This window comes from Archocentrus centrarchus, chromosome 6, assembly GCF_007364275.1.
Source record: "Archocentrus centrarchus isolate MPI-CPG fArcCen1 chromosome 6, fArcCen1, whole genome shotgun sequence".
Taxonomy (NCBI): Eukaryota; Metazoa; Chordata; class Actinopteri; order Cichliformes; family Cichlidae; genus Archocentrus; species Archocentrus centrarchus.
Window position 1 is genome coordinate 27,281,210 of NC_044351.1, and position 16,648 is coordinate 27,297,857.

Sequence of the window (16,648 nt, forward strand, 5' to 3'; positions counted from 1 at the left end):
TCTGTATTTTACCTGTGGTCCTGAAAGTTACTGAAAAAGTCAGTGTTGAGCAGCTGAAAGAATACCTCGAAAAGGAAGTTCTCCTCATTCTTACAGTATGTAGTTCAGTTTTAGAGTAAACCATTCAACCAACTCTGCATGTTGTTATTTCAGTGAGGTTATAAAGGCTAGCCTGGATAAATGAGGGATAGTGGGAGCAGTATTTTTGGACTTGTACAAAGCAGTTGACACGGGAAATCATTCAATACTTATCAAAAAGCATATCAAAAAGCAGCAATTATATACAACTTTAATGAGATAAAATCATATCAAGCAGATCAAACTCAGAATGTTCTAATCCTAATAGTAAGTCCAAATAGCTCCACCTGGTTCACTGTCCTCTGCCATCTTTGAATTTGATGAAGTTAAATATTTAGGTTTTATTTTAAATCCTACCTTTAGGCTTAAAAAGCACATTAAAAAGATGGCTAACATACTCAAACACAATACAATTATCACCTGCTCCTAGAGGTACCAGGGTCGAAGTTGAAGCTCAGGGGTGACAGAGCTTTTAGTGTTGCTGCTCCTAAACTATGGAACAACTTGCCGTTGCATATTAGGAGCACTCCTTTATTGTCGACTATTAAAACTGCTCTTAAGACACATTTTTATTCCCTGGCTTTTAATACATGCTGAGACTCATTTTTATTTGTTTTATTGTGTTGGTTTCTTATTGTCGTTGTTGTCATTGTTATGTGTATTGGCTCATTTGACTTGTATCTGTACAGCACTTTGTTGCAATTGCTGTTGTTTTAAAGTGCTTTATAAATAAAGTAGTAGTAGTAGTAGCTGAGAAATTCATAATTCACAAAGTAAGTAGCAAGTGCTACAACATGAAAGCCAATCAAATCCTTTCATAATCAAGCTTTAAAAGGCCTATGTATGACACCATTTTCATCATTGTAGTATTCTTGGTAAATAATATTTTAAGTTTTGAGAACTGAATTCTCTGATATTAAATTAAAAAAAACCTTTAAGGTTTGAGAACATAATTCTCTAATATGCAATAAGCTTTTCTGGCCTTAATTAATAAACCATTAAACCATTATGCTAGCTGCCTCAGTGTCCTGACTGTATGTTTGACTGTGAATCTTGGGAAGAAAAATCCATAGTGCTTTAAAAGTTGCCCAGTACACCTGTCGACGCAGTGTCCTCCCCTTAACTTTTACTTTTCTGTTCACAGCAAGGATCCTGCTCTTCCTGTCAGTCCTCTGGGACTGCACTCTTATTTCTGAAGAACAAAGGTTTCACACATTGATCCAGAAGTTTAAGGTTTCAGTACTCTGGGGATCAGATGGTGGGTGTAAACATACAATCAAAGCTACTTTTGGCTGCTCTCACATTTGATTTTTATGCCCTTCTTAATTCCACCTCAAAGGGATTTTTGTTTCCTCCTAGTGTCGAAACAGGGAGCGTTTGCCTGTTAGGCAAATACAACATACAGTAATTCAGTAAAATATGACTTCCATATGCATGTCTTTTCTTTTACAATGGTCAATATGCAATATTTTATAATTGTAGCTATTTGCTTTTTGACCAAAAACTCAAAGATTAACCGCCAAACCAACCATCACATTACAGGATGTCATCTAGTGTGAGATAAAAACTCCAGTAAGCTGGGTGGATTTTACACTTTAACAGGAGGAACAGCTTGTATGAGGAAGTATACATGTGCGTGACTACACTTCTGCTGTTTCTGCCTGACAGGACAAACGCCCTATAAGGCAGCATGTAAACTAGTGTTTGAGAATTTGTAATTCAGTGCCATTTTGCTTTCCCACCACAGATAGATAGTTAGTAATTAAAAGCATTCTCCACTGTGCTAATGCTGGGGTTGGGTTTGGACAGTCTGTTTAAAGTCCTATTTTCTAGATTGTGCCAACATTGTTGAAAGTTAATTAGTACAGTAGTGTATCTTCCACAACCATAATAACGTTACGATGTGATCAGACAAAGGCTGTGAGTTATGAAGGCCAGTTATCAGTTAAATAAACAGTGACCTTGTGCCAATATGGAGAATATTTTGTGCTAAAAAGTTTAAGTGTAAGTAAATGGATGGATGGCTAGATGGATGGATATTGGAAATAATCTAATATTTCAGTCAGGCTCAAGTTATGAGCGCAAGTTTTGATAAACATCCAAGATTAAAACCTCTGGATGTATAATAGGCAACCTCATAAAGAAATAAAAATAATATAAAGATATGATTAAAAAAACAAAAACCTTGCCAGTGAGCCTTTGTAGACAATCACCATGGCTGGGGAAATAATTACAGTGATATACTGTAATATTTCTTACATCTTTTTCTGCTATGCTTCATGTGAGGAGCCATGAAAAATCTTAACTGTAAGCTGGGGGTATTTTTATTAATACCACCGGGGGTCACCAGTTACACATTGTTAGATCACTGCAAAGAGGCGTGTAATACAAATTTGAATTTGCATAGCCTTTTAATATAGATGCTGTATTGTTATTACGTATATTGTCCCAAGATTATTGATTAAATGTCACACTGTGATTCAAGTTAAAATCCAAGTATTTGATCTTGGTAACCAAAAAGCATGTTTACTTTTTAACTCTTAAAACAGACATGGAAGAAAAGGCCTTTAAGAAATTGGAAAATGTACAATTTCATATCAGTGGGCGAAAGCAGTTCAGCTGTTGTAGAAGAACAACAGAACAGCTACAAATAGGACTTTGTGGGGATACTAAAAATAGTGAGTACTTTTAAAAAAGGCAGCTTGTGTTGTGAAATGTGTTTGAATGCACTGGTACAGTAAGTAAATGTAATAAACACATGTTAAACTGTGAAGAAGTTAATTGAATGAGAAACTGAACTTCTTCCAGCATTGCAAGAACATGGTAAAGGTCACATACCACATTGTAAAAGCTACATCTTAACACCATGACAATCTCACGTTTTCATACAAATATTCATGTTAAGCTGACCTCAGGGAATGTGACTTCTCTAAGCTATGACTCCCCAGAGTTGTATTTCCCTTGGCCCTCTGCCTAAGAGTCACTTATTTTCTCTTGAGCAAATAAACAAAGCATTGTCTTAAGCCGTTATGCCTTGACACTGACTCAGAGAGCAAAAATAACTAAAGCTCAAAGTCCCTTTTGGGAAATGCTGCCCTAGAAATACTTAATTTTTCTTACAAATCCACTGAGACTCCACCCATCTCAGGCTCGTATGAGTTCATTATCGGTTTTATTCTTGCTTGGTCTATCTGATAAGTGCGAGGGACATTTTTGTGCAAAACAGTAATTTTGTCATAGCTTCTTATTTAACTAGTCTTAATTTTGCTGAGTGCTTTTAAACACATCTCCAGTGCAAAGATAAACTGTTGTTAGAAACCACCTTCAATTTCTTCTTTAGACATTAGACATTCCTGTAACACATACTTTGCTGAGACTAGCTGAGACAACCCTTTTCCAATGTATACTATTATCTGGGCCCTTTGACTGGGCTGGTGTGCAGGCGGAGGAGGAAATGGCTGCACTGACCACTATGTAAACATTACATCACCCCTAAACGCACCCTGCCACTTTCTGATTCCTTCTGATTCCTGACAACTCCGGATAATATCCCACTTCCTTCCTGCATAATAAGAAATAACCTCTAAAACTGTTTGCTCAAGAATCAACCTTTTAACATTACCACCTCATAATCTGATAACGTGAAACAAAGGCATAGAGGGAAAAAAAACACGCAATACTTTGTTTCTGCTTCTTGAATTACGCAAACTAATAAAAATGGGATTTGTTGCGACCTTGCTGACCTGCTGAGTGGAGAAAGTAGATTCCTCTCCAGCTGAAATTTCTGCAAAATCATGTTATCTGACTCTGACTCCAATGTGTGTGAGTCTGTGTGTTGAAGATTAGTAATACAAAACACCCATGGTGTTTTCACTGACAAGGAAGAAATTAAATATTGATAATCTCCTTTGTAGATTTTGTTCCTTTTGTTTGACCTTTTCCACTGCCTTATCTGCTATTCTTTATCTTATTCAGTGATGTTATTTATTCATTGACTCTTTATTCTTTCTTTTTAAATACTTTTCTCTTCTTGCGCCACTGCTGTCCTTAACTGTATTTATTTATTGCAGATAGGGTTTTTTTTTTTGGTTTTTGTTGTACTTTACCAGGGCTTTGATCAGTACCAGTATGTTAAGATATGCTAAATGTCATTGGCATTCTGTTTGGGCAACTAAGGCAAGCATTGCTTGCCCTATTACATTTTTAAAAAAGGCACAAATTAAAACCTACCATCTAAAAGAGAGTTCTATCACATAAAGGATCTCCCACTGCATGTGTACAGCCATCCAATAGATTACTGCCATCTTGTGGCTGAAGTTGGCCATCTTCTCAGGAAGCTAGCTTGACTCTGCTTGACTTGAAGCCATTGAAATCTACAGCTTCTGTCACTTTCATGGGTGTATCCATGTCACATTAACAATGGCTTGAAGTTGTCAAAGTGAGAGGTCAGCAGCTTCTTCTGGTCTCATAAAAAAAATAGACCAGCATGCCAGGCAATCTACTGGTTCTGCTTTCGCTGTTCTGAGATCACTTTCAGTCTAAGCATTTATGGAAACAGAGCAAGTAAACAAGCTTCTGTGAGTTATCATCTTAACAGCTTTTCCCTTATTGATTACTTTGGCCAACATGTGTGATGTAGAAGAGCTCAAATGTAGGATGAAAAGGGTTTTTCTTAACCACTTTAGCATGTAAGCAAAGAAGTATGGTCCAACAAAGGACAAAAAAACCCCAGTCCCTCTGGGGATGTCTTGGGTAAAGTGGATGAGTTTCATGTCGCTACCTAGCTTCTGTGGTGACAGCACACTGCAAAAAAAACTCAGCCCAGACCTCTCTATCCCCAGCTACCTTCTCCAGCTCATCTGGGGGAACATTGAGGCGTTCCCAGGCCAACCACCTGACGCCGGACAAGCAGAAGGAAATGGATGGATGGAGTATGTAACATCTATAAGAGGGGTGGCGCACACCTGCTGGTTATAAAGTTGGTAGTTTGAGCCCTGCCAGTCAGCAGGATTAATAAAAACCTTATTTCATTTTTTTTACAGAACAGAAAATTAGCTTTTTTTTTTTCATGGATTTTCCCCAGCAGGAAAATTTTCACAGTTTGACAAGATTTTTTTTAACAGTGCACCTTATCAGGAGCCTCCACCATGTAATGTAATATAAATATATTGTGGTTATTTTACATATTTCTGTGAGATCAGAGTTTTCTTTACCCAAGAATGTGGGCTCCCAGTAAATCCTTGAATCTTCTGTAGCCTCCTCAGCTCACTGCTTTATTATTTTATTTGTTTGTTTTTACTTAAATTCGCTGATTTGAGCTCATCCAAAAACTGTGTGAGTGAATGTTATGGAGCTTGATGGGTGGAAACAGGTAGCTCCCATTATACTGTAGCAACTCTTAGCCTCAACCTGAGTAGAGGGCAGGTAATACAGAATAATTTAAAACCTCTTGTGTATGTATAGTGTGGTATTTCAGCAATCATGTTGGATTTCTTCAGCAGTTTGTCTTGCAAAACAAACATTAAAATACAGAATGGATGGCGTGGACAAGATTTGTCTGAGTTTTTTCTTCACTCTACTTTTCTTTTAATAAGCTGGCAGATTGTTCTCTATTTAAAGTTCATTGCCTCAGTATCTCATGAGTAACCTCCTCATTGTTTCTGTTCTAATCTAACTTCCTGAGCCCACCCAGAGATGCTTGATAATACACTTAGACCATATTAAGGGAGCTTAGGTCAAGCATTTGGTTGTACTTTATACCTCCAGCTCATTTAGATCAAGCAAAGGAAGTCTAGAGCCACACAACAATGGCTAATTAATCAACACTTGCCTCACTGTAACGTGTCTAGTTTAACCAAGAACACTGCTGTTGCCAAAATATCACTTGTGTCACAAGTAATGTCTCAATATATGTTTAATTTTCATTTTCCATCCATAGGATACATTTTTTGCAACCACGTGCATGCCCCAATTCAAATAATTCAGGGCATAATGCAATATATTTAATATTAAATGTAAAAGTTTGCTTTGAAGCATATCATCACACACACGGCTGTTTAATTTTTGCCTACATTGAAATTGTTGGCTTGTATATATTAACTGTATGTGATAAAGAACATAAGTAATATACGGCACCAGTCAAAAGTTTAGACACACTTTCCCATTCATGTGAATTCGTGCATTATTCATTTCGTGTACATTGTGTTGTATAGCATTTCTGTGATAATACAGATGACATAATACTCCACTAGAGAAATTCAGAGTTGGCATCTTTCTCTGCAATAATAAAATGATCCTGAATGCTGTGTCTAAAAATATCTGCTGTCACAGTTTTGCCACTATCAGAGGTCACATCAGAATCTATGAAAATGAGTTACGTCAAATTTACTGTCCCCAGCACTGTGCGGTCTGCTACCAAGCATGGAGCTGCAGGCTGCAGATACCCATCTGAGCACAATGCTTTTGCCATTAGAGCTTCCTCCTAATGTAACAGGAAGAAACCGTACTTGAATGCATACATACCCACACCAACAGGTTCTGGGCAAAGAGGGCCTATGTGTCTGGTCACAGAAGTGTGACCAGTGTGATGTTTGCAATGCGTGAAAGTGAAGCATGGGGCGTGCTGTGTGACAGCAGTGAACGTTTCCTGCAGTTCCCTTTATTAGTAAAAGTCCACTTTCTGAATTTTATATTATCATTCTAACTATTCTTTAAACGGTGAGAAAAGAAAGAGCTTTTTGCCTCTCTCATTCATAAATTCCAGTAGTTTTACTAGTTTTCGTTCTTATGGTGATATTTCACTGAATATCACAATTTAATTTGGAATTAATAAGATTACCATTTGCACATGAATACTTTAACCAATAAATGTGCGCCTATTATTAAATGATACATGCTCATTAAATGCCACAAAGAGAAATCACACAATTTGTAAAAAAAAAAAAAAGAAAAAAGAAAAAAAGGAATATCAAGGCTAACTGGCAAAAATGTTCAGAACTTATTAACAAAATACTGTGCAATGGAGAATGCACTGCATATACAAACTTTTATGCCAATCCATCCAACATTCGTTGAGTAACTGAAATCTTCAGTCTTGCTACTGAAATACGATATTTAGCCGAGTTTATAAACATCAACATTTCATCACCTGTGATACTGAGAACACTAACAGACTAAAAAAGACAGGCAGCTATAGTGAATTGTGATTTTATTAATTCCTTTTCTCTATCTGGAAAGATATTATGATGCAAAATTAAACAACAGCAAAATAATCATAATTTTATTCTCACTACAGCCTTGCTCAGATGCCACTGATAAAATGATGGCTATCTGCTGACAATAAGGCCTTTCAGGCTCAGAGAGGAGCCTGTGTCTCATTTACATGGACTGGGGAACTGTGACTCTTTGTAATTCAACTTGTACAAGTTGCACTTCAGGCCGCAGCGCTGGTTGAATGCAGAATGTTTGGGGATGTCAATTTGAAACTGGACTGTCTTGATGCAGATGAAGGGGTCTGAGAGTGGGTGGAGGGTGCAGCATTCCACAAAGGAGGATTTGATTTGTGACTTTTGCACTTTAGACCAATAATTGGACGCAAGACACTGGAAGGCTTTCTAATTTGTATAAAGCAAGAAGAACACATCAAGAGAAAGAAACTTATCGGACGTCATCGAGTTACCGCACGTCACCAAACGTCACCCACATTTTAAGGAAAGGCTTGAGGCTTGCCGGAAAGACAGCGCTCCTCACACAGTGTCCACAACCACAGACGAGCCAGTTCTTTTAAAGTGTTAAAAAAACATCACATTTCCTTGTTCCAAGACATTTCTCACTGATAGTAATGCCACCATTCTCTCGTAAGAAGGCCAAGAAAGACAAGAGACGCAGATGCAGAGGGTGGGAACAGAGAAATGCTCCACATGACGATAAACTCATGCAAAGCATTGTACTTTTCCTGGGTCCAATCAAACTGTGACTTCAAACATGCTCTGTCTGGCCTGCACTATCTAAACCTAATTTTAATCGCATTTAATTCCCAATGCTTTGAGTAATGGGCAGTTAAATAGGAATGAAAAGCAAAACATTTGCAACCACAAGAGCAGCATAGTTATTGAGCAGTTTTGTTTAATTTAGAGTTACAAACAAATTTAATAAATAATGGTTATATATCATAATGCCAGATAAATAAAATCACAATGGACGGGAATTTGCTACCATACATATTGTCAATGCTTCTGCCCAGGATACCCGTAGACACTTCGACATGTCATTAGGTGGTTCAGGTGCCTCATATTTACATTAATTGTTAAAACAAGACTGGTACTAAATACAACAAAACATATGGATGGATGGATATTAACAGAAGTAAGGTGGAAAGTTCCACTTGTGGAAAATACATATCTATATGAAAAAAAATTCAGGGAAGCACAATATTTCCTCTTTTCTACTTTGTCTTTCCATTCTCGGTTTAGGGCGATCATGTGTCTGAATTTACATTTTTACTGTGACTTTTGTAAATGAAATTAACATATGACACATTCAAAAGTATTCAGAGAAGAATTAATTTAATGCAGTCACACATACAGCTCAAATGTGTGTTGGATTTTTAAGAAAACAGATTCTTGACCTTTAATTTTAAAATTTGATCTTGTTCTCTCTTACCTGTTCCCATGAGCTAAAGGGAAGTTCATGTAGGTAAAGGTCTGGTTGTGTGTGTGTGTGTGTGTGTGTGTGTGTGTGTGTGTGTGTGTGTGTGTGTGTGTGTGTGTGTGTGTGTGTGTGTGAGTGAGTGAGTGAGTGACGAAATATACATTATGTAAAAAAACTTTAAAGACAGATCCAACATTGTCCAACGATGATGCTGGTAGAAAAGTGATAAGTCAGAGCAGCTGCAACGATCAGTAAGGAAAAAATAAAGGAATCAGAAAATAAAATCACCATTTTTGTTCCTCTGAACTGTGAGTTACACCATTAATAACATCTGATCTGACCACAGAAAAAAAAAATACCTAAAATGTCTCTCACATGCAAATATGACCATATTTGCCTACAACCAAAAACTTGTGGGCATTAATTTTAATGGAAGTTGGTCACTTTCACTTTCTTAGAAATATGACACTTTATCTCAGGAGTTGAAAGGAAGACTTTTAAGAGTAAAAAATGCCCCAGGAATGACACTCCACCACATTATTATGAACTGTTTGTGTAATCCAGGTAGCTAATATGAATTTTTTTTAAAGCGATGAGGGATACAATCACCAATACTGCACATTATATGAAAACTGCTTACATTCCCAGTACTTAAACAACACTACACAGATGCAGGGGAAAAGTAACTAACAAAAGCTGCACCATTTTTTCCTGTAAATATCAACTAGATGGTAAATAATGTTAGCAAATAAATACAATAACTGTCCGTAGGTGTTGTAACGTGCAAACACGTCTGTCAGTAGTTTTGTAAGTTTTTCTTTCTTTTTTGCTGAAGCAATCAAACCTTTTTAAAGAATGTGCTATACGTAGCGTAGGGGTCGGCCAAACCTCGTGACTTTCAGTCCCCTTTCTGCTCCAAGTAGCTCTGACAATTATAGTAAACCACTCCTAAGCTCCTTGCTCTGTGAGAGGATTCTCAAAATGTGTGTGAACATGGCCCCAGCCCTAAACCTCTGACTCATGGAAAGACCAGAGGGCTATTTTCACAAAGCCTTCAAGCACAAAAGGTTAGTCCTACAGACAAAACTTCTACAAAAAGTTAAAGTTGAGACTAAATGGTGCAGATAAAAGTTATTTAAAAAGCATCTTAAGGTGCACAAGTGTGCAAGCAGAACATCTTTTAAGTGACACAACATCCAGTCAAGGTTTATATTGTGCCAGTGATGCAAACTGAATGGTTAAAGTGGCCATATTGAAATTTAAGGTGTTGTACTAAAATGTACTGAATAAAATGCAAGAACAATCTCCACTTCAAAGTCGCTGACAGTTGCTGGTTCCTTTTGAGTAGCTCAGTGAATTTAATAATTTAGAGACTTAGAAGAGGCTAAATTCTGTGCATTTTTCAGATTTTTTTTTTTATCAATCAATCAAATATTTTAAAAGAATGTGTACTACCTAGCATGAGGGTCAACTGCACCTGCTGACTGAGGTAAAACTTTTGTCCCCTTTTTTTCTCATAATCACTTTAAGATTTTTTTTTCTACTCCAAATAGAATTTTTTTTACTCTAGCTACAAATTATTGCTAGAGTTGTTTTTGTTTTATTTTATTTTGTTTTGTTTTATTTTATTTTATTTTATTTTATTTTGTTTTGTTTTGTTTTGTTTTGTTTTGTTTTGTTTTGTTTTGTTTTGTTTTGTTTTGAGTGAGAAAGTCTTTCGTGTCTCTTTGGGAGACAGTATTTGAAAACATTAAGTTAAATAAATGTCCTACTTCAATAAACTCTAACAACAATTTCTAAAATGATGTGCATAGCTAAAGCCTTATGCTGGTCTGCCTTTCTCTTTACACTATGGAAAATAGCTGTGTTCGTGCCAGGCTTACATTTGCATGTGTAGCGTGCAGCCAGTGTTCATCTCTGCTCAACCTGTGTACTCTTTATAGAAGATGAATAAGTTAACAGGTTGGTGCACCTTTACTTCCCCAATGGAAATAATACAGCACAGTATCATGTAATACACCCACAGACACTTCAGAGCTGCATTTAATAACTAACTGGACAAAAAATATTAAATAAACAGGCAGTCACTTGCTTTTTCTGGACCTTTTGACTGTATGTCCTAGTCTACAACATGATTACTTTCTCCAACTAATAATTTCCAAGGCCAAGCATTACATTTTAATCTACAAGTGCTATTTTCAGCCCTTCCAACAATTGCTGAACATGTCTTTGTCATTTTATTTTACCCAAACAAAGAAACGTCTCAGGTATGGAAACCTGCAGAAGGAAGTTACTCGATCACAGCTCTTCTAATCATGAATAGGAACAGTTAAGGTGTGAGACAACTGGAAATTTCACCTAAATTAAATGTGTCCAAAGGCAGACCGGACACTTCCTGTCTGCCTTTCAGTTTGGCTGCAGTGAAAATGGAGATTTATAAGTAACTGTTCACTTTGATCTAAGATTAAAATAGGTGGCACCAGACTGCAAAACACTCATCCTTGTGTTTTAGATAACAGCCTGTGTATTAATGCCTAAACTGCTTTGCATGACACCATAAGATTGAAACATTAACCAAGTCCTCACAATTCAGTGGAAAAACAGGCTGATGGCGAGTTTTTAATCAGAACTTCTATGTTAAGGTTCTGTTTAAAGCTTTTGCCAGTATTTTGAGTACCTTTCTTTAAAAACATTAATAATAATAATTAAATAAGTATATTGGTGTCTTTGGTGTGAAACATGCATTTTCTATTCACCCATCCCCTCCTCTTTTTAAAGCACAAAACCATCATGCCACGTCTGCTGATGCCATCACCTGATTTGTCCGGTAAATCAAAATGTTTTTTTTGTTTTGTTTATTTTTTCGCTTTCTTTTTTATTAGTGCTGTTCTCAGCTCCACACGGCAAAAACCCCCACTGTGCAGTGGAACAGTAGTTTATCAATGTAAAAGTCCATCAGCAACAAATATGACAGATAAACATTTAAAATCAGCCCCTTTCTCAGCGTAAAACTCTGCTCTGTTAATCTCTAGTTTATACTGAAAATGCAGTGAGGTTCACATATGGAAAGGAAAGAGAGCAGAGGCAGCAGACTGGGACCTTTAAGGTATATTAATAATCTTACAGAGATGTAAATAAATAAATAAATAAAAACATTTGCATAAAGAACATGCCTTCTTATTATGCGCTCATAGTTAAAGTTGGAATATGCAATGCAGCGGTTAAATTGTTTTGATGATGATTCCAACTGAATGTAGTTAAAGATGGAGAGGTCCCTGGTTTGAAGACTTGTGTCTGTGAAGTGAAGGGGACACTGAGCTGCACTACATTCCTTTCCTGACCCCTTTGTGTTGGCCACACACACCATCACATGCCATTCTCAACCTCTCTCATCTTTTGCCCTTCTCTCTCTCCCTCAGCAGACAGACCAGTGGGACACGGGACAGGTGGATCGGTGTAAGCTGGATGCCACAATCTGTCTGTTCTCTGAGCCTATTTCAGAGGAATGTATTTTAAGGGATTTCATACTACAGGTCAGGTCACTTGTGTTAACCTGAGTAAATAATTTACCAATAAAGAGACTTTGGCCTACTTATTAGAAAAGACTGCCATTTTATGACAAAAATATGCAGTCACTGAACATAATACTTTGTCTCTTTAACAAAAACTCCTCCACTGTTAAAACTCTCCAGCCGCCGTATTAATTAACCTGTTGACATAAAGCATAATCCAGCTGAAACTCTCAGAGGAACATTGCGCATCTGATGACAAGTTTTATTCGGCTATTAGATCTTTGTTGGTACTAACACGAAATGAATCTGTTATAACTGCAGATATTTCTTTAAGCGTGAGCTAAACTCCACCAACGTCTGACTTACGGGATGTACGGTTTAAGTACCTGCGCAACAGGTGCAGTCCCCACCAAGTCACAAAGACCATAAGCATCAGTGAAACTGTTAAAGTTGGGAAAAGACGATACTGCCCGTTTAAATTCTCTTTAACTTAAAGGGGATCAAGCTTTTTACCTTGAGGAGGGCGCTGAAGACCAGAAGAGTCCACAGAGGGACGCCGAAGCGCGGTGACGGCTTCATGATGCCGCACGCTTGGAGAACAAATTCAAGTGCTTTTTCTACCCGGTGAGCTCTTTCATGTCCAGACTTCCCCTTGACAAGACAACCTTCTCAGAACTCTGTCAAACTGCCGCTACATCAACAGCGTTAAAAGTGAGAGGAGAAAACTTCTTCCTCTCACTTAACTGGGAGGAGCAGCGGCGAGAGGCGCGTCACTCAGGGAAGTGTAGAAATTTAGTCCGCCACTCCTCTTCAATTCTTCCTCACTTCAGCCCTCACTGCTCCATCATCAACGACGTGCCTGCTTTCCCTCTTTCCTGGAAGAAATCCTTCTTCCTTTGACTTGGCCACGCAGAGTGAAGGAATGCAGGGTCCCGTTTGGTAGTTGGAAAACCCAGCTACCAAAGCAAATATTTTTGGGAAACATCCCTAATATCACTGGCTTGGTTTCTCTTCTCTCAAGTGGTTCAGTCCTGATTTCGCAACACAACAGAGTAAGGGGCTGAAGATAAGAGGGAGTACAGTCAAAGGGATAATGTCATGCCTTCAGACCCAAGCAGAAAATAAACCAACAGAGATTAAAATGTAAAAAAAAAAAAAAAAGCAACTTAATAACTCTTTCATTTCTTTAAATTTCATACACTCACCCGTGACTTTGTTAACTAAAAAAAAATAAAAGGGTCATGACATGTTTGTCTGACCATACTGTATAAAAAGTTTGTAAATGTACCTATTTGAAGCCTTGAGCTTGTTTTATTGCTGCAGCCATAGTTGGACACAGACATGACCATATCTGAAGGAGAGGGTGGAGTGTTATTAACTAGGTGTGTCATGAAGACATTGATACCTGCAAACGGAGACATACTAATAGGCACCAGAAATGGAACACAGAGAGAGTTGTGAGACAGCTGCATTAATGGTGCAGTAAAAGACTTGGTCAAGATGTACTGTACAATTCAGTGATTTATAGCCTATAGAGACAGAGTGCATTAAAAAAATGACAAAGTAGCATGCACTACCCAGTGCAGACTGCCACTGGGCACTACTACTACAGACTAGGAAACCCAGTTTTCATGAAACAAAACTGAAGACTTGCAAAAGAAAACAAGATGAATAGTGGCATCAGCAGGAAGAGCGGAAAACTGTGGGATACCAACCTGCAGTATGTCCACATGTGCACATGTAGTTTGCCACTGTGAGTATAATTATTATAACTCATAGATAACCAGACATAAGTTGCTTATATAATCTTTGACTTACTAAAATCTAACACTGAAGGCGTTTTGTTAGTCTTTGGTAGTTTTCAGGTTAGACCTGTGAAGAGTTGTGTCCTATGGACTCACCTGTCATCCAAAGCAGGCACCCCCTTATAATACATAATTTTAGCTTTATTACAATTTAAAATAGTAAGTTATACTCAAAAAAGAAAAAAAAAACACTGAGTACAGATGTCACAAAAAGAGGAATTAATGAGCAATGACAATCATCTTTGTGCCAAACATCTTTATTTTAGCTGTGAATTTGAGCATATCAAGATGGGGCTCAGTGGGGACTGATCATCCAAAATTTCTCATATTTTTTCTCTGTGTAATATTGCGTTGTATGCATTCAATTAACTTAATCCAGGTTTGTAGGTGTGAAGTTAAGCAGCTAGTATCAGAACAGAAGGACTACCTCTCTTTTTGAGTCAAAATGAATTTATTATTGCGTATAAAGTAAAGTATACAGTTAGCGTCACATTTTGTTGGACAAAGACTCTTTGTCAACCTGGTGCACAGAAGTAAAACTGTAAAAATATTGTCTTTGTCCTTCTTCTTTTGTCTGCTCCCTTTAGGGGTTTCCATCTGCCTCCATCTCCTCCTATCACTAGCATCCTCCCCCAACCCTCTGCAAATCCTCTTTCACTATGTCCATGAACCTTCTCTCTGGTCTTCCTCTGTTCCTCCTGCCCTGCAGCTCCATATTCAGCATCCTTTGCCCGGTATATCCGCTATCCCTCCTCTGCACGTTTGCAAATCATCTCAGTCTTAGCTCAAACTGTCAGTCTAATATACTCAACAGGGACGAGAAAGCGTAAGCATATTACTCCAGTTTTAGCTTCACTTCACTGGCTTCCTGTCCATTTCAGGATCAATTTTGAGATTTTATGGATTGTTTTTAAGATTTTAAATGGGTTGGCCCCTCTGTATTTGTGTGATCTTATTCATGTTCATACGCCTATCAGATGATCCTAAAAATTCCTAGGTCTAGACTTAAAAATAGAGGTGACCGAGCCTTTTCAATTATTGCACCGAGCCTCTGGAATGCCTTAACCTTTCATATTAGAACTGCTTGGACTGTTTCTACATTGAAGTCGTTACTTAAGACCCAGTTCTTCTCTCTGTCTTTAAATTTGAGCTGATCTTGACATTTTGTATTTGTTAAGTTATTATATTTTGTTTGGATCTTTGTTTGTTTGTTGTTTTTTCTTTCACGTATGGCCCTTTTATTTTGTGGTTGCCTGTAAGGCATTTTGGTCCACTCAGGTTGTTTAAATGTGCTACATAAATAAATTTGACATTGAAATTTCTATTCCTGTCCAGTCTAGTCACTTCCATTGAAAATCTAAACATCTTCAACTCTGCCACCTCCAGCTCGGCCTCCTCCGTCTCCAAACCATACATCATAGCAGGTCTCTGTCTTGTAAAATCTCCTTTTCACTTTTGCTGCTGTTCTTCTGTCATAAATCTCCCCTGACACTTGTCTCCACCCACTCCACCCTGTCTGCACTCTCTTCGCCACCTCACTTGTGCGCTGTCAGCTGGTGTGGATGGTTGACCCCAGGTATTTAAACTCATTCACCTTCACTAACTCTACTCTTTGCAGTTTCAGTATTACAAATATTGTCTGTGTGTAAATTGTCCAAATTAGTAGAAGACAAACTGCAATTTATTCAGATGAGATATACAGCAGGGCGTACTGACTCCAACTAAACTGAACTTGTTCTGTCATTTCTGCTGAATGACTAAGTGGAAACTGCACTGTAGCTGTTGTTCCATTTCTGTATTTAATCTCAATTCATATAAATGATAAACAAAATAAGCTACAGGGAATGCATGATAAGGGCCAGTCTTCATGTAAAGTTTATTTTTAGAGTATTTTATCAGCTTTGTTTTTCTTGCTAGTGCTCGTTGGACAGGAAACAGCATGTAGCAGTCAGTGTTTGTGCATGACTGGTTGTTTTAGTGAAATTGCTTGAAAATTAGGCTCTTTTCGAGAGTAACTATTATGTGTAAGTCATGAATATGCACAATATGCACAAATTAAACACTCCGATATCTCTGTTTCCACCAGTTAGTCTGTTTTTTTTTTTTTTAATCTCTTGCCATCTCCAATGCTGAATTTGTATCGGCTCTGATGGCTGTCACTTCAAACCCTTCTTAAGTCTTTATAATGTTATCTTGTGTTTGTTCTGCTAAACTCATGGGCCATTCTGATAAGTTGGTTTTGAATTTGTAGATAAACATATTGTTGTTTCTCACCTTCACACTTTTATGTGGTAAAAAATGCTGTTGCTTGTCAACACGTTTGACTACATGTGTAATGTTGCAAAAGATTCACATGTTCTATAGAAATGTTGCTAAGTTTCACTTCCTATAAAAAAAACATGGAAACCAGAAGAAGATGGAAATTTAGTTTAAACATCACACACAGTAGCATAAAAAAACAACTGCTTAGTTGTCAAGTTTTGATGATGAGTTTTAAGAAACGTCTTCTTCACTTTGTAGTTGTGTTGATAGCTGCCCAGAACAAAGAGTGTTATATGATGACCACCAAACCAGCTTAGCTGGAGCAGCTTTAAAAGAGCTACA

At 37.5% G+C, this 16,648-nt stretch overlaps 1 protein-coding gene across 1 annotated transcript in view; it reads right to left on the minus strand.

Moving 5' to 3' along the window:
* ptprja (protein tyrosine phosphatase receptor type Ja) overlaps positions 1–12,919 on the minus strand; it is a 59,363-nt gene extending 46,444 nt beyond the window's left edge. Inside the window, exon 1 of the mRNA XM_030730565.1 lies at positions 12,753–12,919. Coding sequence (XP_030586425.1) covers positions 12,753–12,818 — 66 coding nt within the window. The 5' untranslated portion in view covers positions 12,819–12,919. The remainder of the gene's footprint in view (positions 1–12,752) is intronic.
* Positions 12,920–16,648: the final 3,729 nt, after the last annotated feature.